The sequence below is a fragment of the Condylura cristata genome, unplaced genomic scaffold (genome assembly GCF_000260355.1).
Source record: "Condylura cristata isolate star-nosed mole 26May11 unplaced genomic scaffold, ConCri1.0 scaffold00017, whole genome shotgun sequence".
Taxonomy (NCBI): domain Eukaryota; kingdom Metazoa; phylum Chordata; class Mammalia; order Eulipotyphla; family Talpidae; genus Condylura; species Condylura cristata.
Window position 1 is genome coordinate 33,556,933 of NW_004567118.1, and position 17,332 is coordinate 33,574,264.

At 48.6% G+C, this 17,332-nt stretch overlaps 2 protein-coding genes across 2 annotated transcripts in view; both read left to right on the top strand.

Annotated features, from left to right (window-relative positions):
* PRPF8 (pre-mRNA processing factor 8) overlaps window positions 1-12,035 on the top strand; it is a 27,820-nt gene extending 15,785 nt beyond the window's left edge. The window contains exons 25-43 of the mRNA XM_012726323.1: window positions 1,035-1,282; window positions 1,381-1,560; window positions 2,789-2,924; window positions 3,040-3,209; window positions 3,360-3,489; window positions 3,588-3,734; window positions 3,914-4,074; window positions 4,349-4,540; window positions 4,783-5,020; window positions 5,471-5,599; window positions 7,391-7,504; window positions 7,583-7,756; window positions 8,049-8,242; window positions 9,128-9,367; window positions 9,466-9,607; window positions 10,887-11,027; window positions 11,152-11,291; window positions 11,391-11,593; window positions 11,730-12,035. Coding sequence (XP_012581777.1) covers window positions 1,035-1,282; window positions 1,381-1,560; window positions 2,789-2,924; window positions 3,040-3,209; window positions 3,360-3,489; window positions 3,588-3,734; window positions 3,914-4,074; window positions 4,349-4,540; window positions 4,783-5,020; window positions 5,471-5,599; window positions 7,391-7,504; window positions 7,583-7,756; window positions 8,049-8,242; window positions 9,128-9,367; window positions 9,466-9,607; window positions 10,887-11,027; window positions 11,152-11,291; window positions 11,391-11,593; window positions 11,730-11,884 — 3,234 coding nt within the window. The 3' untranslated portion in view covers window positions 11,885-12,035. The remainder of the gene's footprint in view (window positions 1-1,034; window positions 1,283-1,380; window positions 1,561-2,788; window positions 2,925-3,039; window positions 3,210-3,359; window positions 3,490-3,587; window positions 3,735-3,913; window positions 4,075-4,348; window positions 4,541-4,782; window positions 5,021-5,470; window positions 5,600-7,390; window positions 7,505-7,582; window positions 7,757-8,048; window positions 8,243-9,127; window positions 9,368-9,465; window positions 9,608-10,886; window positions 11,028-11,151; window positions 11,292-11,390; window positions 11,594-11,729) is intronic.
* A 1,052-nt stretch (window positions 12,036-13,087) lies between these two features.
* RILP (Rab interacting lysosomal protein) lies at window positions 13,088-17,009 on the top strand. Its single transcript, XM_004685136.2, has 8 exons — window positions 13,088-13,315; window positions 13,389-13,482; window positions 13,555-13,661; window positions 13,755-13,949; window positions 14,690-14,832; window positions 15,206-15,328; window positions 16,200-16,283; window positions 16,568-17,009. The coding sequence occupies exons 1-8, from the start codon at window positions 13,088-13,090 to the stop codon at window positions 16,683-16,685; spliced, it is 1,092 nt and encodes a 363-aa protein (XP_004685193.1). The 3' UTR covers window positions 16,686-17,009.
* The last annotated feature ends 323 nt before the right edge of the window (window positions 17,010-17,332 follow it).

Sequence of the window (17,332 nt, forward strand, 5' to 3'; positions counted from 1 at the left end):
GCCTGTTCTGCTCCCCCTCTGTCTCTGGTGAAGCCTCTCACCACCCCTGAGCCTCTGGCCTGTACCCCAGTTCTGTATGTACAAATAAAATAAAAAAAAAAAAGGATGACAGGCACCATTTCAACAACATGGAGGGACTATTAATTACATGTAGCAAAGTAAGTCAAAACAATAAAAACATACTGGGCATCTATATAACGAACAGTTTGATAATGTGGAACACTTTCAAAAAGTAGTGCACATAAGTATTGTAAGCGCTCTGTGATGAAAGGTAAGAGAGAGAGAGGGAAAAGGGGACACAAAGGATGGTAAATGTCGGGGACACAAAGGATGGTAAATGTCTAGTGAAACCCTAGGAACAGAGAGGTCTATAGCTGATCAGGCTCTTAGAGATGTAAATAGGTTTTCAGAGCAGATGTGATAATCAGGATTACTAATAAGAGCCACGAGTAGGTTTCTTAAAAAAAAAAAAAGACATCATAATGAATGAAGTGTACTGTTGAATGGCTTTCAGTATACTCATAAAATTGTGTGGCCATCACTGCTCTCTTAATTCTAGAACATTTTCATCCCCTCAAAAAGGAACACTATATCAATCACTCACTCTCCATTGTCTCCCACTGCCCAGCTCCTGGCAGCTGCTATTCTACTTTCTGTCTCTATGCAGTTACCTAATCTGAGCATTTCATAGAAACAGTTTTATAATATGTGGCCATTTTTTAAAATTTAATTTTTATTTTTACATCATATGTGGCCATTTTTTATGTGACTTCTTTTACTTAGCTTAATGCTTTCACTTTTTATCCATGTTGTGACTTATCTTAGTACTTCAGTGCTTTTTGTGGCTAAGTTACACTTCTTTATAACCATTACAGGGCATGTGAAAGAGTTATCTTGTCATGGTTTTAATTTATGCCCCGCTAGTGGGATTAAGCTCAAAACTTTCTTGAGGTCTGGGGAGAATGTAACCAGGTTGTCACCTACCTCTAACCCTAATGACTCTTCTATTATTTACTTCTTTCCCACTATCTCAGATCGTGAATAAGTGGAACACAGCTCTCATTGGCCTCATGACATACTTTCGGGAGGCTGTGGTAAATACCCAGGAGCTCCTGGACTTGTTGGTGAAGTGTGAAAATAAGATCCAGACACGTATCAAGATTGGCCTCAACTCCAAGATGCCAAGTCGATTCCCCCCTGTTGTGTTCTATACCCCTAAAGAGTTGGGTGGACTTGGCATGCTCTCAATGGGTCATGTGCTCATCCCTCAGTCTGACCTCAGGTAGGACTTAGCTGAAAATTTTGCTAGACATTCAGGGTAGGGGATGTTTCTTTAATTAGACTTTTTTCTCTTCTAATCCTGGTTGTGCCCCTAAACAGGTGGTCCAAGCAGACAGATGTAGGTATCACTCACTTTCGTTCAGGAATGAGCCATGAAGAAGACCAGCTTATTCCCAATTTGTACCGCTACATACAGCCATGGGAGAGTGAATTCATTGATTCTCAGCGGGTCTGGGCTGAGTATGCACTCAAGAGACAAGAGGCCATTGCTCAGAACAGGTAGGCATCCAGGAGATCACAGCAGTCCTGTGGAAGGTGAGGGAGTAACTTTTCAGTATTGAGGTTGGGGGCAGTGCACACTGTATATTTTTATTTTATTTTTTTTAAGATTTATTTATTTATGCATACAGAACTAGGTACAAACACCAGAGGTCAGAGGTGGTGAGAGGCCTCATCAGAGACAAGAGTAGGAAGCAGGACAGGCAGATCAACAAAGTACACTGCTGAGAGGGGGCAAGACAGGAGAAGTCTGCTGTGTCATGTGGGTCAGCTCTGGGTTGGGGATCGGGCAGCTTGCAGTACTGTATCCTAACTCATTGCGCTGCCAGGGAGGGCTGCACACTGTTTTTGTTTTTGTTTGTTTTTAATAATATAATAGTTTATTTTATTTTTTTTTTTAAGATTTATTTATGCATACAGAACTGGGGTATAGGCAAGAGGCACAGGGGCAGCGAGAGGCTTCATCAGAGACAGAGTGGGGAGCAGAACATGCAGATCGATGAAGTATACTGCTGAGGGGAACAGCGGGCGGATCAGGAGAGGTCTGCCACTCCATGTGGTTACCTCCAGGGCAGGCGGGAATCGAACTCATGCGGAAGTGGCTTTAGCTTCTTAGTGCTGTGCTTTAACCCACTGTGCCACAGGGAGGGCCATAATAGTTTATTTTTACATCATTTTATGCCTTTTTCCATCTCAGTTGTAATCGCCGTGGCCTTCCCACCACCAATTCATCCGTGCACACAGTATTTTCCAATTGTAAATAAAGCAGCAACAAACATGGGGGTACAAGTATCTTTTTCAATCATTGTTTTTGTGTCTTTTGGGTAGATACCTAGGAGTGGGATTGCTGGGTCATAGGGAAGCTCCATGTTTAGCAGTTTGAGGAACCTCCAAACAGTTTTCCATAGTGGTTGTACTAGTTTGCATTCCCACCAGCAATGCAGGAGAGTTCCTTTTTCTCCACATCCTCGCCAACATTTGTTGTTGCTAGTTGTTTGAAGATGTGCCATTCTCACTGGGGTGAGGTGGTATCTCATTGTGGTTTTAATTTGCATCTCCCTTATTACGAGTGATGTTGAACATTTTTTCATATGCCTGTTGGCCGTGCACACAGTATTTTAATGAAGACAGGGAGTAGGTTCTAGCTCTGACCCTAATTGTTGGCCAGGGAGAAATGTGAAATTCTTCATATCAGCATGTATTTGACTTTTTTTTTTCCTTTGTATAGACGACTGACCTTAGAAGATCTAGAAGATTCATGGGATCGTGGCATTCCTCGAATCAACACCCTCTTCCAGAAAGACCGGCACACATTGGCTTATGATAAGGGCTGGCGTGTTCGGACTGATTTTAAGCAGTATCAGGTACCAGGAGGAGATAGCTGAGCGATTTTCTTTGAGTTAGGAGAATACATGCCATGTGGGAAACCTGGGGCAGTAGCTTCAGAAGCTTGGCCATAGTTGTCTTCTTGCCATCTAGGTTTTGAAGCAGAACCCTTTTTGGTGGACACACCAGCGGCATGATGGAAAGCTCTGGAATCTGAACAACTACCGCACAGACATGATCCAGGCCTTAGGTGGTGTAGAAGGCATTCTGGAGCACACACTCTTCAAGGGCACTTACTTCCCTACCTGGGAGGGTCTTTTCTGGTGAGAATTCTCTTTTTGTCTTAGCGTGACTCAGCACAAACCTTTGAGTTCATCCTTCTATGCTTTTGTGACCTAAGGTGGTATTTCCACTGCCAGATATCTCTAGTGCTTCAAGGAAATGGTAGGTCTTACCTGGTTTCCTGTTTCCAGGGAGAAAGCAAGTGGTTTTGAGGAATCTATGAAGTGGAAGAAGCTAACTAATGCTCAGCGATCAGGGTTGAATCAGATTCCCAATCGTAGATTCACCCTCTGGTGGTCTCCAACCATCAACCGAGCCAATGTGAGTATGGTTGGTGGGAGGGAGATGAAAAGCTAAGAACAAGTATATCTACTTGTTATGTTCTAAGAACCAAAATCTCATACTCTTTTCCCTGTCAGGTATATGTAGGCTTTCAAGTACAGCTGGACTTGACAGGTATCTTCATGCATGGCAAGATCCCCACTCTGAAGATCTCTCTCATCCAGATTTTCCGAGCTCACTTGTGGCAGAAGATCCATGAGAGCATTGTTATGGACTTGTGTCAGGTGGGCTTAAATTGAGGGAGGAGGATGCTACAAAAACAGGTCACCTCCTTTGGTTGTGGAAAATATATCTTAGAAGCATTAATAAGATTTCTACTGTGGTACCAGTTATAATAAATTCTACAATTCCTTACATTAATAGGCCTTCAAAATTAGTCGTAGCTTTTCAATTTTGCTTCCAGGTTTTTGACCAGGAACTGGATGCACTGGAAATTGAGACAGTACAGAAGGAGACAATCCATCCCCGGAAGTCCTATAAGATGAACTCTTCCTGTGCCGATATCCTTCTCTTTGCCTCCTATAAGTGGAATGTCTCCCGACCCTCATTATTAGCAGACTCCAAGTGAGTGCCTGTGTTCCAGCCCTCAGCATGCAGAGGCTTTAGTTTTACTGATCTAGAAGTACTACTTTGAAATTACCCTTAGTTGCCGTTTTCAAACATAATGCCAGTGCTACTCCTGACTCCTACCAATACCATCATCCAGGTCTGCTGATGCCCTGAGGGGTGTTACTGATCTGGGGATGATTTGGGGACGTGGATGTGGTAATTGAGAGTTTCTGTGATTGTGGGGACATCACTTGTGCCGTCTTGGACGCCTTATCCTCTCTTCCTGTAGGGATGTGATGGACAGTACGACCACTCAGAAGTATTGGATTGATATCCAGTTGCGTTGGGGGGACTATGATTCCCACGACATTGAGCGCTATGCCCGGGCCAAGTTCTTGGACTATACTACAGACAACATGAGTATTTACCCTTCGCCCACAGGTGTGCTCATTGCCATCGACCTGGCATATAACCTGCACAGGTAAGCTGGGACTGCCGAGCTTGTATTTCCCATTAGCCCCATACGTTAGTGCACATGTGACTTTTAGTGCACATGTGAGATGAGGTTTGGAATTTTCTTCTGGGTTACTATTCTTCCCTGACTGTACATAAGGAGACGCTTGTCTGTCTTGCCAGCAGCCTGTCTTCTCTAGAGTTGTAGTTTTCCTTATCCTTGAACCTGCTAGCAGGTCTTATCTTTTCTTGCCTCTTCTACCCTCACAGTGCTTACGGAAACTGGTTCCCAGGCAGCAAACCTCTCATACAGCAGGCCATGGCTAAGATCATGAAGGCAAACCCTGCTTTGTATGTGTTACGGGAACGGATCCGGAAAGGACTGCAGCTCTACTCATCTGAGCCCACTGAGCCCTACCTGTCCTCTCAGAACTATGGTGAACTCTTCTCCAACCAGATTATCTGGTTTGTGGATGACACTAACGTCTACAGAGTGACTATCCACAAGGTGACTGTTAGAAGCATTGTGGTATTGTGGGACTGCAGATATGCCTACTCGAGAGTAACAGGGCCTGTGTATGCACTGGGGTGGGGACAGGATGCCTGTGTCGAGGCCATGCTAACTGATGTGATCATTCCTTTTCACTTGCTTGTTTTAAAGATTGATTTATGCATATAAGAACTGAGGTACAGGCCAGAGGTGCAGGGGTAGTGAGAGGATTCACCAGAGACAGAGCGGGGAGCAGAGCAGGCAGATTGACAAAGTACACTGCTGAGGGGAGCAGTGGGCAGGTCAGGAGAGGTCTGTGGCACCATGTGGGTCACCTCCCTGGCCAGGAGTCGAGATGCATGCTGCAATGGCTGCGAATCACAGCTTAGTTCTGTGCCTTAACCTGTAGCACCACCAGAGAGGGCCCAGTGTGATCATTCTTTCTCCCACCCCACCTCTATTCTTTAGACCTTTGAAGGGAACTTAACAACCAAGCCCATCAATGGAGCCATCTTCATTTTCAACCCACGCACAGGACAGCTCTTCCTCAAGATAATCCACACATCTGTGTGGGCTGGACAAAAGCGTTTGGGGCAGGTGAGTAGGCTGAAGAGTAGAGAAACTGTTGAACCTTATTCCCTCTTACTCTTTAGTGAGTGGATATGGGTGTACTCTGTACTGTTTCAACCTATTAATATGATTGGACTAGCCTGTGTGATTACTATGATTACAAGATGCTCTTGAATAATAACTATCAAGAAAAAAAACTTCATTATTTACATGACTTGGAAATTATATAGCACAGCTGAGGACATGTAATGAGATCAGTGAGTAGAGAGTGCACAGGCCTGGGCTTCTGCTTTTTCTGGGGTTCAGGGTGGGAGAACTTAGGGTTCCTCAGGCTTGCTCTTTATTGGTAATTTTAAAACATAAGAGTGAGAATGGAAAGCACGGGAAAAGAGAAAGAAAGTAGCCCAAGTGGTTAGTTAGAAGTCAAGATGTCTAAAATAAAGGATTCTTTGTGGGAACAGATCTGACTCTAGCTACTCTTGTGGCTGGCACTGTCTATTTAAGATAACCTAAAGTGGAAGCCTCTGAAATCAAACCATACCTTAGGTACTCACATTACCAAAAGAAAATCTAACTTTAAGGGCTTATATATGAAAGTTACCTTTTTTCTCTGTTGAAAGGTTGTAGACATTTCATTTGAACTTTTCCCGTGAGTTACTTAGGAAATTTTCTCCTGTAGGAGGTTAAGTATGTGAGGTCCTTCATTACCAAGCAGCTGGCCTCTGCTCCGTGAATCTTGAATTTATCTTGTTATTTTTTTACAATCTTTTTTTTAAGTTTATGCATACAGAACTGGGGTATAGGCCAGAGGTGCAGGGGCAGTGAGAGGCTTCATCAGAGACAGAGTGGGGAGCAGAACAGGAAGATCAACTAAGTACACTGCTGAGGGGAGCAGCGGGTGGCTCAGGAGAGATCTGCTGGGCTGTGGGGGTCACCTTCAGGTCTGGAGATCAAACTTGCACTGAAGCAGCTGAAGCCAGCTTGCAGTGCTGCTTGATACTCATTGTGCCACCAGGGAAGGCCTATTTTTTTACATTCTTAAAAATATCACTCTAACCAGATCTCTTCTCAACTTCAAAACCTTTGGTCATCTCCCTTTTGCTACACTAACTTTTCTTTTCTTTGTACACTCGCTGTCTATCTGGGATACAACCTGAACAGCTATAGTCACTTTTCCTTTATAGCGTGTCTCCTCTTGGAACCAGACCAGGATCCTAGTATCCCACAGCCATGATGCTCATCTCTACTTCTGTGACTTTGTTCATATAGCTCTCATTTTCTAGAGAACTCCCCTGTTCCCTTTGTTAATCGCAGTCTTTCTTTTTAAACATTTATTTATTTGTGCATATAAGAACTGGAGTGTAGGCCACTTGGGCAAAGCCATTTGACTTTTGTGCTCTACATTCAATAGCAGTGCTCAACTTAGAGACATAATTTTCATATTTTAAGACTAGGGCCTTATGTTTTACTTATTTATTTTAAGAAATACCTATTTTATTTATGCATACAAGAACTGGAATGTAATGCAGAGGTGGTGGGGTGGTGAGAAACAGATCCTCATCAGAGACTGAATGGGTAGTAGAACAGGCAGATTGACTGAAATATGCTGCTGAGGGGAGCAGCAGGCGATTCAGGAGAGGTCTGCTGCACCATGTGAGTCAACTCCCTGGCTGGAGATCAAACTCATGTTGCAGTGGCTGGTGATAGCTTCATAGTGCGGAGACTTAACTCTCTACCATAGAAACCATGGGTCTTCTGTTTTAGTTGACCTGGGCAGTTAAAGACTCATTTTCAGTTTCCTTCTTTCTTGCTCTATAGTTGGCTAAGTGGAAGACAGCTGAGGAGGTGGCTGCCTTGATCCGATCTCTGCCTGTGGAGGAACAGCCCAAGCAAATCATTGTCACAAGGAAGGGCATGCTGGATCCATTGGAGGTGAGAGGTGAATGATGTAGAAGAAAGAAGGCCTGCAGGTAGGCTCTGTTTCTAATCATAGACTTGACCTTGTCTCAGGTGCACTTGCTGGACTTTCCCAATATCGTGATCAAAGGATCAGAGCTCCAGCTCCCGTTCCAAGCTTGTCTCAAAGTGGAAAAGTTTGGGGACCTCATCCTTAAAGCTACTGAGCCACAGATGGTTCTCTTCAACCTCTATGATGACTGGCTAAAGACTATTTCCTCTTACACGGTATGAAGCCACCTCAGCAAAAGGGTCACTCTAGGAATGGTATGGGGCCATAAGCTCTGTGTTGTTACCTTTTTCCGCAACTCCTTACTGGGCCATTTTTACATCTTCAGTTTGTGAATTAGATAGTGATGCTGTGCCTGCATAACAAGGTGATTTGTGGTGAGAGGCTGAGGGGCAGGCAGCACCTTAGAGTTTGGGATCAATTCCTGGGTTCTCTGAAAGGGTAGAGTGGTGAGAAGGGAAAGAGCATCAAGTGGTCAGCCTGCCCCCACACTGCCACATCTCTCCCCAGGCCTTCTCCCGCCTCATCCTGATTCTGCGTGCCCTGCATGTAAACAATGACCGGGCAAAGGTGATCCTAAAGCCAGACAAGACCACCATTACTGAACCACACCACATCTGGCCCACTCTGACGGATGAGGAATGGATCAAGGTGGAGGTGCAGCTCAAGGACCTTATCTTGGCTGACTATGGCAAGAAAAACAAGTGAGCAGTGGTGGTGGGGAGATAGATCTAAGGGCAAAATGAGTGGTTCAGTCTCTGGTTTTTGGTTGTTTTTTTTTGGAAGATTTACTTATTTATGCATACAGATCTGGGGTGCAGGCAAGGTGCAGGGGCGGTGAGAGGATTCACCAGAGACAGAGTGGGGAACAGAACAGGCAGACTGATGAAGTACACTGCTGAGGGGAGCAGCGGGTGTGTCAGGAGAGGTCTGCTGCGGCATGTGGACTCTGGGGCCAGGGTTGGGGATCAAACACTGAAGTGGCTGTGGATAGCTTCATTGTGCTGGTTTTAACCCATTGTGCTACCATGGAGGGTCCTTTCTGTGTGTGGTTTGTTTTTGTTAATTTTTTTTTAATATTCATGGTCAGATGTTTGTTAGAAAGTTGTCCTAAAAATTGTCATTTTGAGCAGGGTATTTCTTTACTGTTAATGCATCACAGGAAGTTATAGCATCCAAACTTGTACATACTACTGCTAATACCACACTCACATGCATGCAGACACAACCCTTTCTATCATTATGAAAACAAAGATTTCCTAGTACTCCCTACGGTGACTGACAGTACCAACTCTGCTATTTGGGGGTTTTGCCTGTCCTGTGCCAGGGCATTTTGTGTTAAGGAAAAGTGGAGGGATTGGTGCTGAGCAGATTTGAGCATGACTAAAGGTACACATGCATAGGCCATCCTGGGAGGTGGCAGCTTTGCCCTTATTGGTACATCACCACTTTATGTGAGTATCAGTTGAGGATAATCTGAGGCAAAAGTATGGGGCTTGCCTCCCGCACTGAGTCCCACTCTTGCCATTGAGGCATATGTGACCCACGGGGAAGGGATTCTTGTGGTGTGACCCTCCCTTGTTCTGCAGTGTGAATGTAGCATCACTGACACAGTCAGAAATTCGAGACATCATCCTGGGTATGGAGATCTCAGCGCCATCACAGCAGCGGCAGCAGATAGCCGAGATTGAGAAGCAGACCAAGGAACAGTCACAGTTGACTGCCACTCAGACTCGTACTGTCAACAAGCACGGAGATGAGATCATCACCTCCACTACCAGTAATTACGAGACCCAGACTTTCTCATCGAAGACTGAGTGGAGGGTCAGGTATGGTAAAGGGAGAGAGGGGTAGGAATGGGAAGACCTACTGGTGTTACCTAAGGTGCTGTGGTTAAGCAATACTGACATTACTTACTGAATTTTAGGGCTATCTCTGCTGCCAATCTGCACCTGAGGACTAATCACATCTATGTTTCATCTGATGACATCAAGGAGACTGGTTACACTTACATTCTGCCTAAGAATGTACTTAAGAAATTTATCTGCATATCTGACCTTCGGGCCCAAGTGAGTAAGCTTGCTCAGCTAGGTCACAATGTGTGCCCAATGTTTTTGTGTATGTAACTCAGCTGAGATTTCGGGACCTTGAGATTTGGTTTTAAGATTTATGTATGAGAAAATAGACAGGGATAGTGAAAACAAGAGGATGGTTTTGGCCCTTAAAGATGTCAAGACATACTGTAAACCTATGGCAATTAGAAGAATGATAAAGTTTGACTCTAAAAGTTACTGAAAAGGACCTAGCTAATAGTTAGAAATCAGGTCATGTGTATATAATAAATGTGGTGTATCAAATTTGAGGTTAAGGATGCTTTATGTGGGGCCTCCCTTGTGGTGCAGGGGTTAACGTCTCAAAACTATCAAGCTCTTGGCTAGCCACTGCTGCAGGAATTCTATCCCCAGCCCGGGAGGTGACCCACATGGCGTAGCAGACCTCTCCTGTCTTGGCTGCTGCTCCCTTCAGCAGTATTTATCAGTAGATTTGCCTGTTCTTTCCTCTGTCATGGGTGAATCTTCTCACCCCATGCATCTCTGGCCTACACCCCAGTTCTTATATGCTTAAATAAACAAAATAAGTCTTAAAAAAACGGTGGGGGGGGGACTGGCAAATATTGTATGAGAAGATGCTTTACTTCTAGTGTGAGAAATTCATATTATTTAAAATACCAATTTGTAAGCTTAAGAATTTTTTTTTTAGAGATTTATTTATACATACAAGAACTAGCCAGAGTTGTGGGGAGTGAAAGGATGCATCAGAGACAAGGGGGGAACCAGAACAGGCAGACTGATGAAATACACTGCTGAGGGGAGCAGCAGATGGGTCAGGAGAGGTCTGCTGTGCCATGTGGATCAGCTCCCTGGACTAGAATCAAACTTGTGCACAGTGGCTGTGACAGCTTCATAGTGCTATGCTTTAACCCACTGTGCCACCAGGGAGGACCCCCAAGTAAGCTCAAGAATTTAAGCTTGCTTATCACCTGTGTGAGTTTTACATATAAATATATAAATTGTGAAAATTCATTGAGCGATATGCTTATTTGTTTATGGATACTACAATCAGCTGGGGAGCCTGTGAGCACTGCCGATTCCAGGACTTCACTTGAGATTCTGATGTAAGACTGAGATATGAAGTCCATGTTTGACATTTGGAAAAAGTGCCCCAGGCGATGATGCTTACACTTTGAGGAATTCTGTCCTTGCTTTCTTGGAAAGAAAAGAAACAACTGGCAGCTCAAGTTGGACTGGTACTGACAATTATTTTGGTTCTTGACTCCCTTGCATCTAGATTGCAGGATACCTATATGGCGTGAGTCCACCAGATAACCCCCAGGTGAAGGAGATTCGCTGCATCGTCATGGTACCACAGTGGGGCACTCACCAGACTGTGCACCTGCCTGGCCAGCTGCCTCAGCATGAGTACCTCAAGGTCAGTGATTGTGATGGAGCTTAGGGACAATGGGTACTTGGTGGTGGTAATGGGTGTGTTACTCTCAGGGTGCCCAGTCTACAGATAGGGCACTAAGTAGCTTTTCACTCATTTTTGCTTATAGGAGATGGAACCCTTAGGTTGGATCCACACTCAACCCAATGAGTCCCCCCAGCTGTCACCCCAGGATGTCACCACCCATGCCAAGATCATGGCTGATAACCCATCTTGGGATGGTGAGAAGACCATTATCATCACCTGCAGGTGGGTTTTGGCCCAGTTGGGAGCAGGTATATTGGGGTATACATTATAGGACAAGGCCCAGATGGTCTTGTGAGCTGACTGCCCTCATTTCTTTTCTAGCTTCACCCCTGGCTCCTGCACTCTGACAGCCTACAAGCTAACCCCTAGTGGCTATGAATGGGGCCGCCAGAACACAGACAAAGGCAACAACCCCAAGGGCTACCTCCCCTCGCACTATGAGAGGGTCCAGATGTTGTTGTCAGACCGCTTTCTTGGTTTCTTCATGGTTCCTGCTCAGTCCTCGTGGAACTACAACTTTATGGGTAAGTGGTGAACAAAAGTGGGGATGGGGTTATTAGACCATCACCTTGATTGAGCACTTTGGGTGCAGAGATACCCAGGGGCCCAGACTGGGTGAGGCAAGTAGACTTAACGTTGGATGTTTCTTCCCACCCCAAGGTGTTCGGCATGATCCCAATATGAAGTATGAACTGCAGCTGGCTAACCCCAAAGAGTTCTACCACGAGGTGCACAGGCCCTCCCACTTCCTCAACTTCGCCCTCCTGCAGGAGGGAGAGGTTTACTCTGCAGACCGGGAGGACCTCTATGCCTAGTTCTGCTTCAGACTCCTGAAGGCTGGAGCCCCTTGCTCCCCTCAGACAAGCTGGTGACATTCAGCACCGTGGCCCTTTTTCCTGTTTTGTGCTTGTGTTGACCTTGTATCTTGTAACCCTAAACAAAGTAATAATAAATTTTGTATAAATACAAGTATTTCAGTTTTTTTCCTCCCCCGGGGTTCAAATACTGGTTGTAGGGATGGCAGGAGGCTGTACTTAGTAAGATGCTAGATTCATTCTTGAGAGGGGCAAAATAGCCCCTAGATTTAGGGACCTGCAGGGGCATGGGCATCAACTATTACTTTTTTTTTTAAGATTTATTTTCTGTATGCATACAAGAACCAGGGTGTAGGCCAGAGGTGCAGGGGATTCACCAGAGACAGAGTAGGGAGCAGCACAGGCAGAGCTACTGAAATACCCTGCTGAGGGGAGCAGTGGGCGAGACCGGAGAAGGTCTGCAGAAGGTCTGCGGTGCCCTGTGGGTCAGCTCCCTGCCTGGGAATTGAATTTGAGATTGAATTTATGTTGCAGTGGCTGGCAACAGCGTTAACGGCTGGCGATCAGGGAGGTCCCACACTTAACTATCTTACCTCATCTGCTAGTTTCCCTCCATCATACTGGAGGGAAATATCTTGCAGCATTTGCCAGTTGGTTTTGGTTTTTGGTTTCTGTGAGTCTTGGAAGTTCCGAGGCTTGTTTTGTGGCTCCCAGCCTAGCCCTTTAAGTTCGGTGGCACTTCTGGGAGGCAAACAGGCACACAGCTGGGTAAGCTGACTGTCTTTGAGGGGGCAGTAGCAGAGGCCTGCCTACCTCTCACCTTTCCCCTCACTCACTTCCCAGCCAAATGGTGCCCATGACTACGGCCACGGGTGGCGCCTGATTGGGCACTGTTTGGGGAGGGCCCGGTGCAAGTGACCACTTACAGCCCTGAACCTCAGCTCATGGCTATCTGGCTGGAAGTTTACGGTCCTATTTCCTGTGACCTTGGAGGCTTGAGCGGGACTGGCCCCAGGAGGCCGAGGGCGCGGTCTAGCCCGGCCTTTTGCCTAGTCGCCCCTCCCACGTGGCTTTACCCCGCCTTCTGTCCTAAACTGCTTCCTGGGCCGGAACTGTGCGGTTTTTTTTTCCAATCCCTGGAGGGTTGGGGGCGGGGGCGCGGGCGCGGGCGGGGGTTGTCGCAGCCCTAGGCTTTCGGGGGTCATGGAGCCCACAAGGGTGGCTCCTGGGGCGCAGGGCCTGGGGTCCCGAGTGGCGACGGGGTCAGGGACGGCCGCGGAGCTTGTGTACCACCTAGCGGGGGCCCTGGGCACTGAGCTGCAAGAGCTGGCGCGCCGTTTCGGACCAGAGGCGGCTGCCGGGCTGGTGCCGCTGGTGGTGAGGGCGCTGGAGTTTCTGGAGAAGGCTGCCGTGGGGCCCGCCCCAGACTCGGTGAGCCACGGCCCCCTCTCCAGCCACTAGTGGAGCCGCTAGGGACCTGACCTTGAGGGCATGGACTCCCCAGCTGCAGGTGTCGGCGCAGCAGGCCGAGGCGGAGCTGCGGCGTCTGCGCGAGGAAAACGAGCACCTCCGCAGGGAGCTGCGCTGCGGGCCACAGGGTGAGTGCAGGCCCCGCCAGGATGCAGCGGGTGGGGGGCCGGCTCCCTCCGCTGAGTTCCACCCTTCCTCAGAGGAGCGCGCTCTGCTGCGGCGGCTCAAGGAGGTGACCGACCGACAGCGGGACGAACTCCGGGCGCACAGCCGTGATCTGCTGCAGCGGAGCCAGGAGACAGAGGCGGTGAGCGCAGGGCAGACCGAGTGGGGCGCCAGGCGGGGTGCCCGCGGGCCCTCGGCGCCCCGCCCACCAGCCCGCCCTTTGCTCCGCCCCCAGCTGCAGGAGCAGCTGCAGCGCCTCCTGCTGGTGAATGCCGAGTTGCGGCACAAACTGGCGGCCCTGGAAATCCAGCTGCGCTCCGCGCGTGACCGCGAGAGGGAGCTACTCGCGCGGCTGTGCCGAGGGGCTCCGGGGCCGGGGTGTGAATTCGAATCCGCCGCCACTGGAAGCCCTCGATCCCCTGAAGACCTGGTGAGTGCCCGACGAGGATGAGGTCAGGGACTCATCCCAGTATTCACAGCGTCTGTCACTAGGCGTTCGGAAAGGTTTGCTCTCTTTTGAAGCAAGTTTAAGCTCCCAACCCAGGTCTACCCCTACTCTTTTTTTTTTTTTACAAAAGTTTACTTTTACATCATTTTGTACATTTTTTTCCATCTCAGTTGTAATCCCCGCGGGTTTCCCATCACCAAGTCACCCATGTGCCATCACCATAATCCCGTGCATTTCCCTCCCCCCACCCCATTTTTGATCCTATTCCCCACTCCACCCCGGCAAAATGTCTCTGGTATATGGTTGTTCATTATTTTTGTTATTTTCCACCTGGGCCATTATACTCCTGCTATGAGTGAAACTATCTGGTATTTATCTTTCTCTTTCTGCTTATCTCACGAAGCATGATCTTTTCCAGCTCCATCCAAGTTGCTGCAAAAGACATGTGTTTCTCTTTTTTGGTTGCTGAGTAATATTCCATTGTATATATGTACCACATCTTTCTAATCCAGTCATCTACTTTTGGGCATTTGGGCTGCTTCCATGTTTTTCCAATTGTAAATAAAGCAGCAATAAACATCTACCCCTACTCTTAACCCAATTACTGATCCACTACAGCACCCTTGCCCCCCCAGTCTCCCTTCCAGGAACTGCCTCTAGTTTCTGTGATGGCCTGCAGGCAGCTGAGCGCCAAGAGGCCACCCAAGTCTGTCCTTCTGCAGGTGGGGGCCCAGCAGCCAGAGTGCCCCTCCAAGGCAGTGCAGTGCGACTTCAGTCGAAAGGAGCTTCAGCAGGTCCTTCAGGAGCGGAATGAGCTCAAAGCCAATGTGTTCCTACTGAAGGAGGAGCTGGCCTACTTCCAGCGGTGAGGTCTTCCACAGTGGCCGGGAAGCCAAGGGACTTCACACATGCTTCTGAGCCTCAGGCCACCCATCCTATTCGCTGGTTCATTTATTTATCCACAGTGACATGCGCCAGCATCTGCACCGGGCTTTGGGAGGACATGAATCAGACAACCCTCCTGGAACTTCATCCAAAAAGGGGGGAGAGAGACAGTGCAAAGGGACACAGCAGTAGAGGTCAAGGAAATATTCCTCGGAGGGGATGACACCGTAGCAAAGGGCTGAAGAGTGTCAGCAAGACAGTGTTTAAAAAAGGAGGGCACAGCATGTACAGGTTGTGGGGGTGAAACCTCTTGTGGCGTCCCCAGTACTTCCTCTACTCCTCTTTCTCTATAGGGAGCTACTCACAGATCACCGGGTCCCTGGACTTCTACTTGAAGCCATGAAGGTGGCTGTTAAGAAGCAGCGGAAGAAGATCAAGGCCAAGATGTTAGGGACCCCAGAGGAAGCCGAGAGCAGGTAAGTCTCTGCCTTTATCACCCTGCGAGCCAGCCCTCCTCTCTCATTCCGCTGAGCCAGCTGACCCAGCCTGGTCTTGGCTAACCCAGTCCGGCCATCTGCTGATCTAAACTGGTCACCCCACTGAGCCTGCTGACCCAGCCTGCTCATCTTCAGTCTGTTGTGTCAGACTGAATCTGTTACTCCAGCCTAGGCCCCCCTTTGAACCTGCCTCCCTGGTCACTTCCTGAACCTGCTCATCTGGCCTAGTGGCTGCCTGAACCTGGTACCTGTCTAAGCCTGCCACTCTAAATGGTCACCCCTACAGCTTGCTGTCCAGCCTGCCCGGCTTTGGCTTGGTCACTCTGAGGCTGCTGTGCCAACCACTCTGGCCTCATCATTCCAACTTGGCACCCCTTGCCTGCTCTCCAGCCCACTCTGGCTTGATCCAACCTCACATTCTAGCTTGATCACCCTGTGGGCCTGCCAGTCTGGGCTGGTCACCCCCAAAGCCGGCTGTCCAGTTTGCTGTTCCGAGCCAGTCACCCTTCTCTCTGGATGGCACTGCTCCCACTTGTCTATCCTGCTGTCTATACTTGCTGTCTATCCTGCTGAGGAAACAGCTTCCCCAAAGCTACATCTTGGTTTGCCTGGTTCTGTTCATTCTTAGAAGAGTAAGACTACAGCTTCAGCCTTGTCAGGGGCTGTTGTCTATCATGCTATAAGATAAAACCTTCAAAGTATCCTTCACCTCGGTAGGGTCACCGTCTCTTCAGCCTTCACGCTGTCCTCAGCCTGCTCCTGACGGCTGCCTATAAGCCAAACAAGCCAGACTCCTGTTGCCCCTCAGAATCTGGCCAAACGGTCCTCATGTCTCCTCTCTCTATCCCAGTGATGATGAAGATGACTCATGGCTCCTGATCTCCAGTGATAAGGAAGACCACCCTCCAGCCCCCGAGTCCAGGATACAGAGTTTGTATGTTGGGGAAGAAGGTGGGCGTGAGCGGCAGGGATGAGGGATGACATGGGGCTTACCTTGGTTCTTTCCACATGCACTTCCCCGCCAGGGGCTCTCACCTTGCTGCCCTGCGCGCTAAGTGTTCCTCTCCTCCTGCTTCTCCAGCCCTGGCCCCTCACCTCCCCACTGCTTCAAGCTGCCCTTTCTTCCTCCCATAGCCCTCCCCACCACTTCCTTCCTTAGCCAATATCCCCCTCCCCTCTGGCTTTGAGCCTCAGAGTACCTCTTGGCTTCCCCCCAAGCTTTGGCCTGTGGTATCATGGTGAAGCAGAGAAGACTTGCAGCACAACTCCCAGCGTGCCAGGGAGAGAAGAGGATGTCCCACAGCCTGTGGACAGCCATGCAACTCCCAACTCTTGACCAGCCCTGCTCGGTTTACAGTGAACATTTGTCTGGGGGTCTCCATTGCCCCCCAGGCCTGACTCTGGGGTCTGACTTTGGGCAGATGTGGCCTTCAGTGAGGACAGGGCTCCCTCCTTCCTAGCCCAGCCTCTTCCCAATGCTGACCTGAGCCAGGGTGTGTTAGGGGGCCCAGCCACCTTCCTGCCCCATGTCTCTGCCCCCTCTGATCAGGTGCTTCCTGATCAGGTGTCAGAAATGGAGAGCTCACTGCCGTCTGCAGGGGTTGGAGGGGCTTAAGCTGGTGTAATAAACAACTGCCTGTGACACCCAGTTGCTGCTTCGTGTTTGCCTGTCCATGGTCTACCCCCACCCAGCTCTGCCGGAGCAGCTGCAGGCTGAGATCTGCCTTTGTGGTTGGCGCTGGCTGGGGAGCGGCTTCTCCCAGCTCCGGCCTCCCTTAGGAGTATGACCTAATGGCATGACATAGCCCCCCCAAGCCTCTGGCCCTTACCCCACCCCCTCATCCACCCCCCAAACCCTGGGATTTACAGCTTCATTCATTTTGCCCCCTCTAGATTAAGACCAGCTCTTAAAGCTCCCATTTGGGGCCTCCTCACTGACTTGGACTTCCCTTTCATTTATGTGGTGTTTGGTCATTTTGGTGC

Coding starts and splice junctions, on each gene's coding strand:
- RILP (XM_004685136.2), top strand. CDS start 13,088: ATGGAGCCCACAAGGGTGGCTCCTGGGGCGCAGGGCCTGGGGTCCCGA. Junction 13,316..13,388: donor TGGGGCCCGCCCCAGACTCG/GTGAGCCACGGC, acceptor TGGACTCCCCAG/CTGCAGGTGTCGGCGCAGCA. Junction 13,662..13,754: donor GGAGCCAGGAGACAGAGGCG/GTGAGCGCAGGG, acceptor CTCCGCCCCCAG/CTGCAGGAGCAGCTGCAGCG.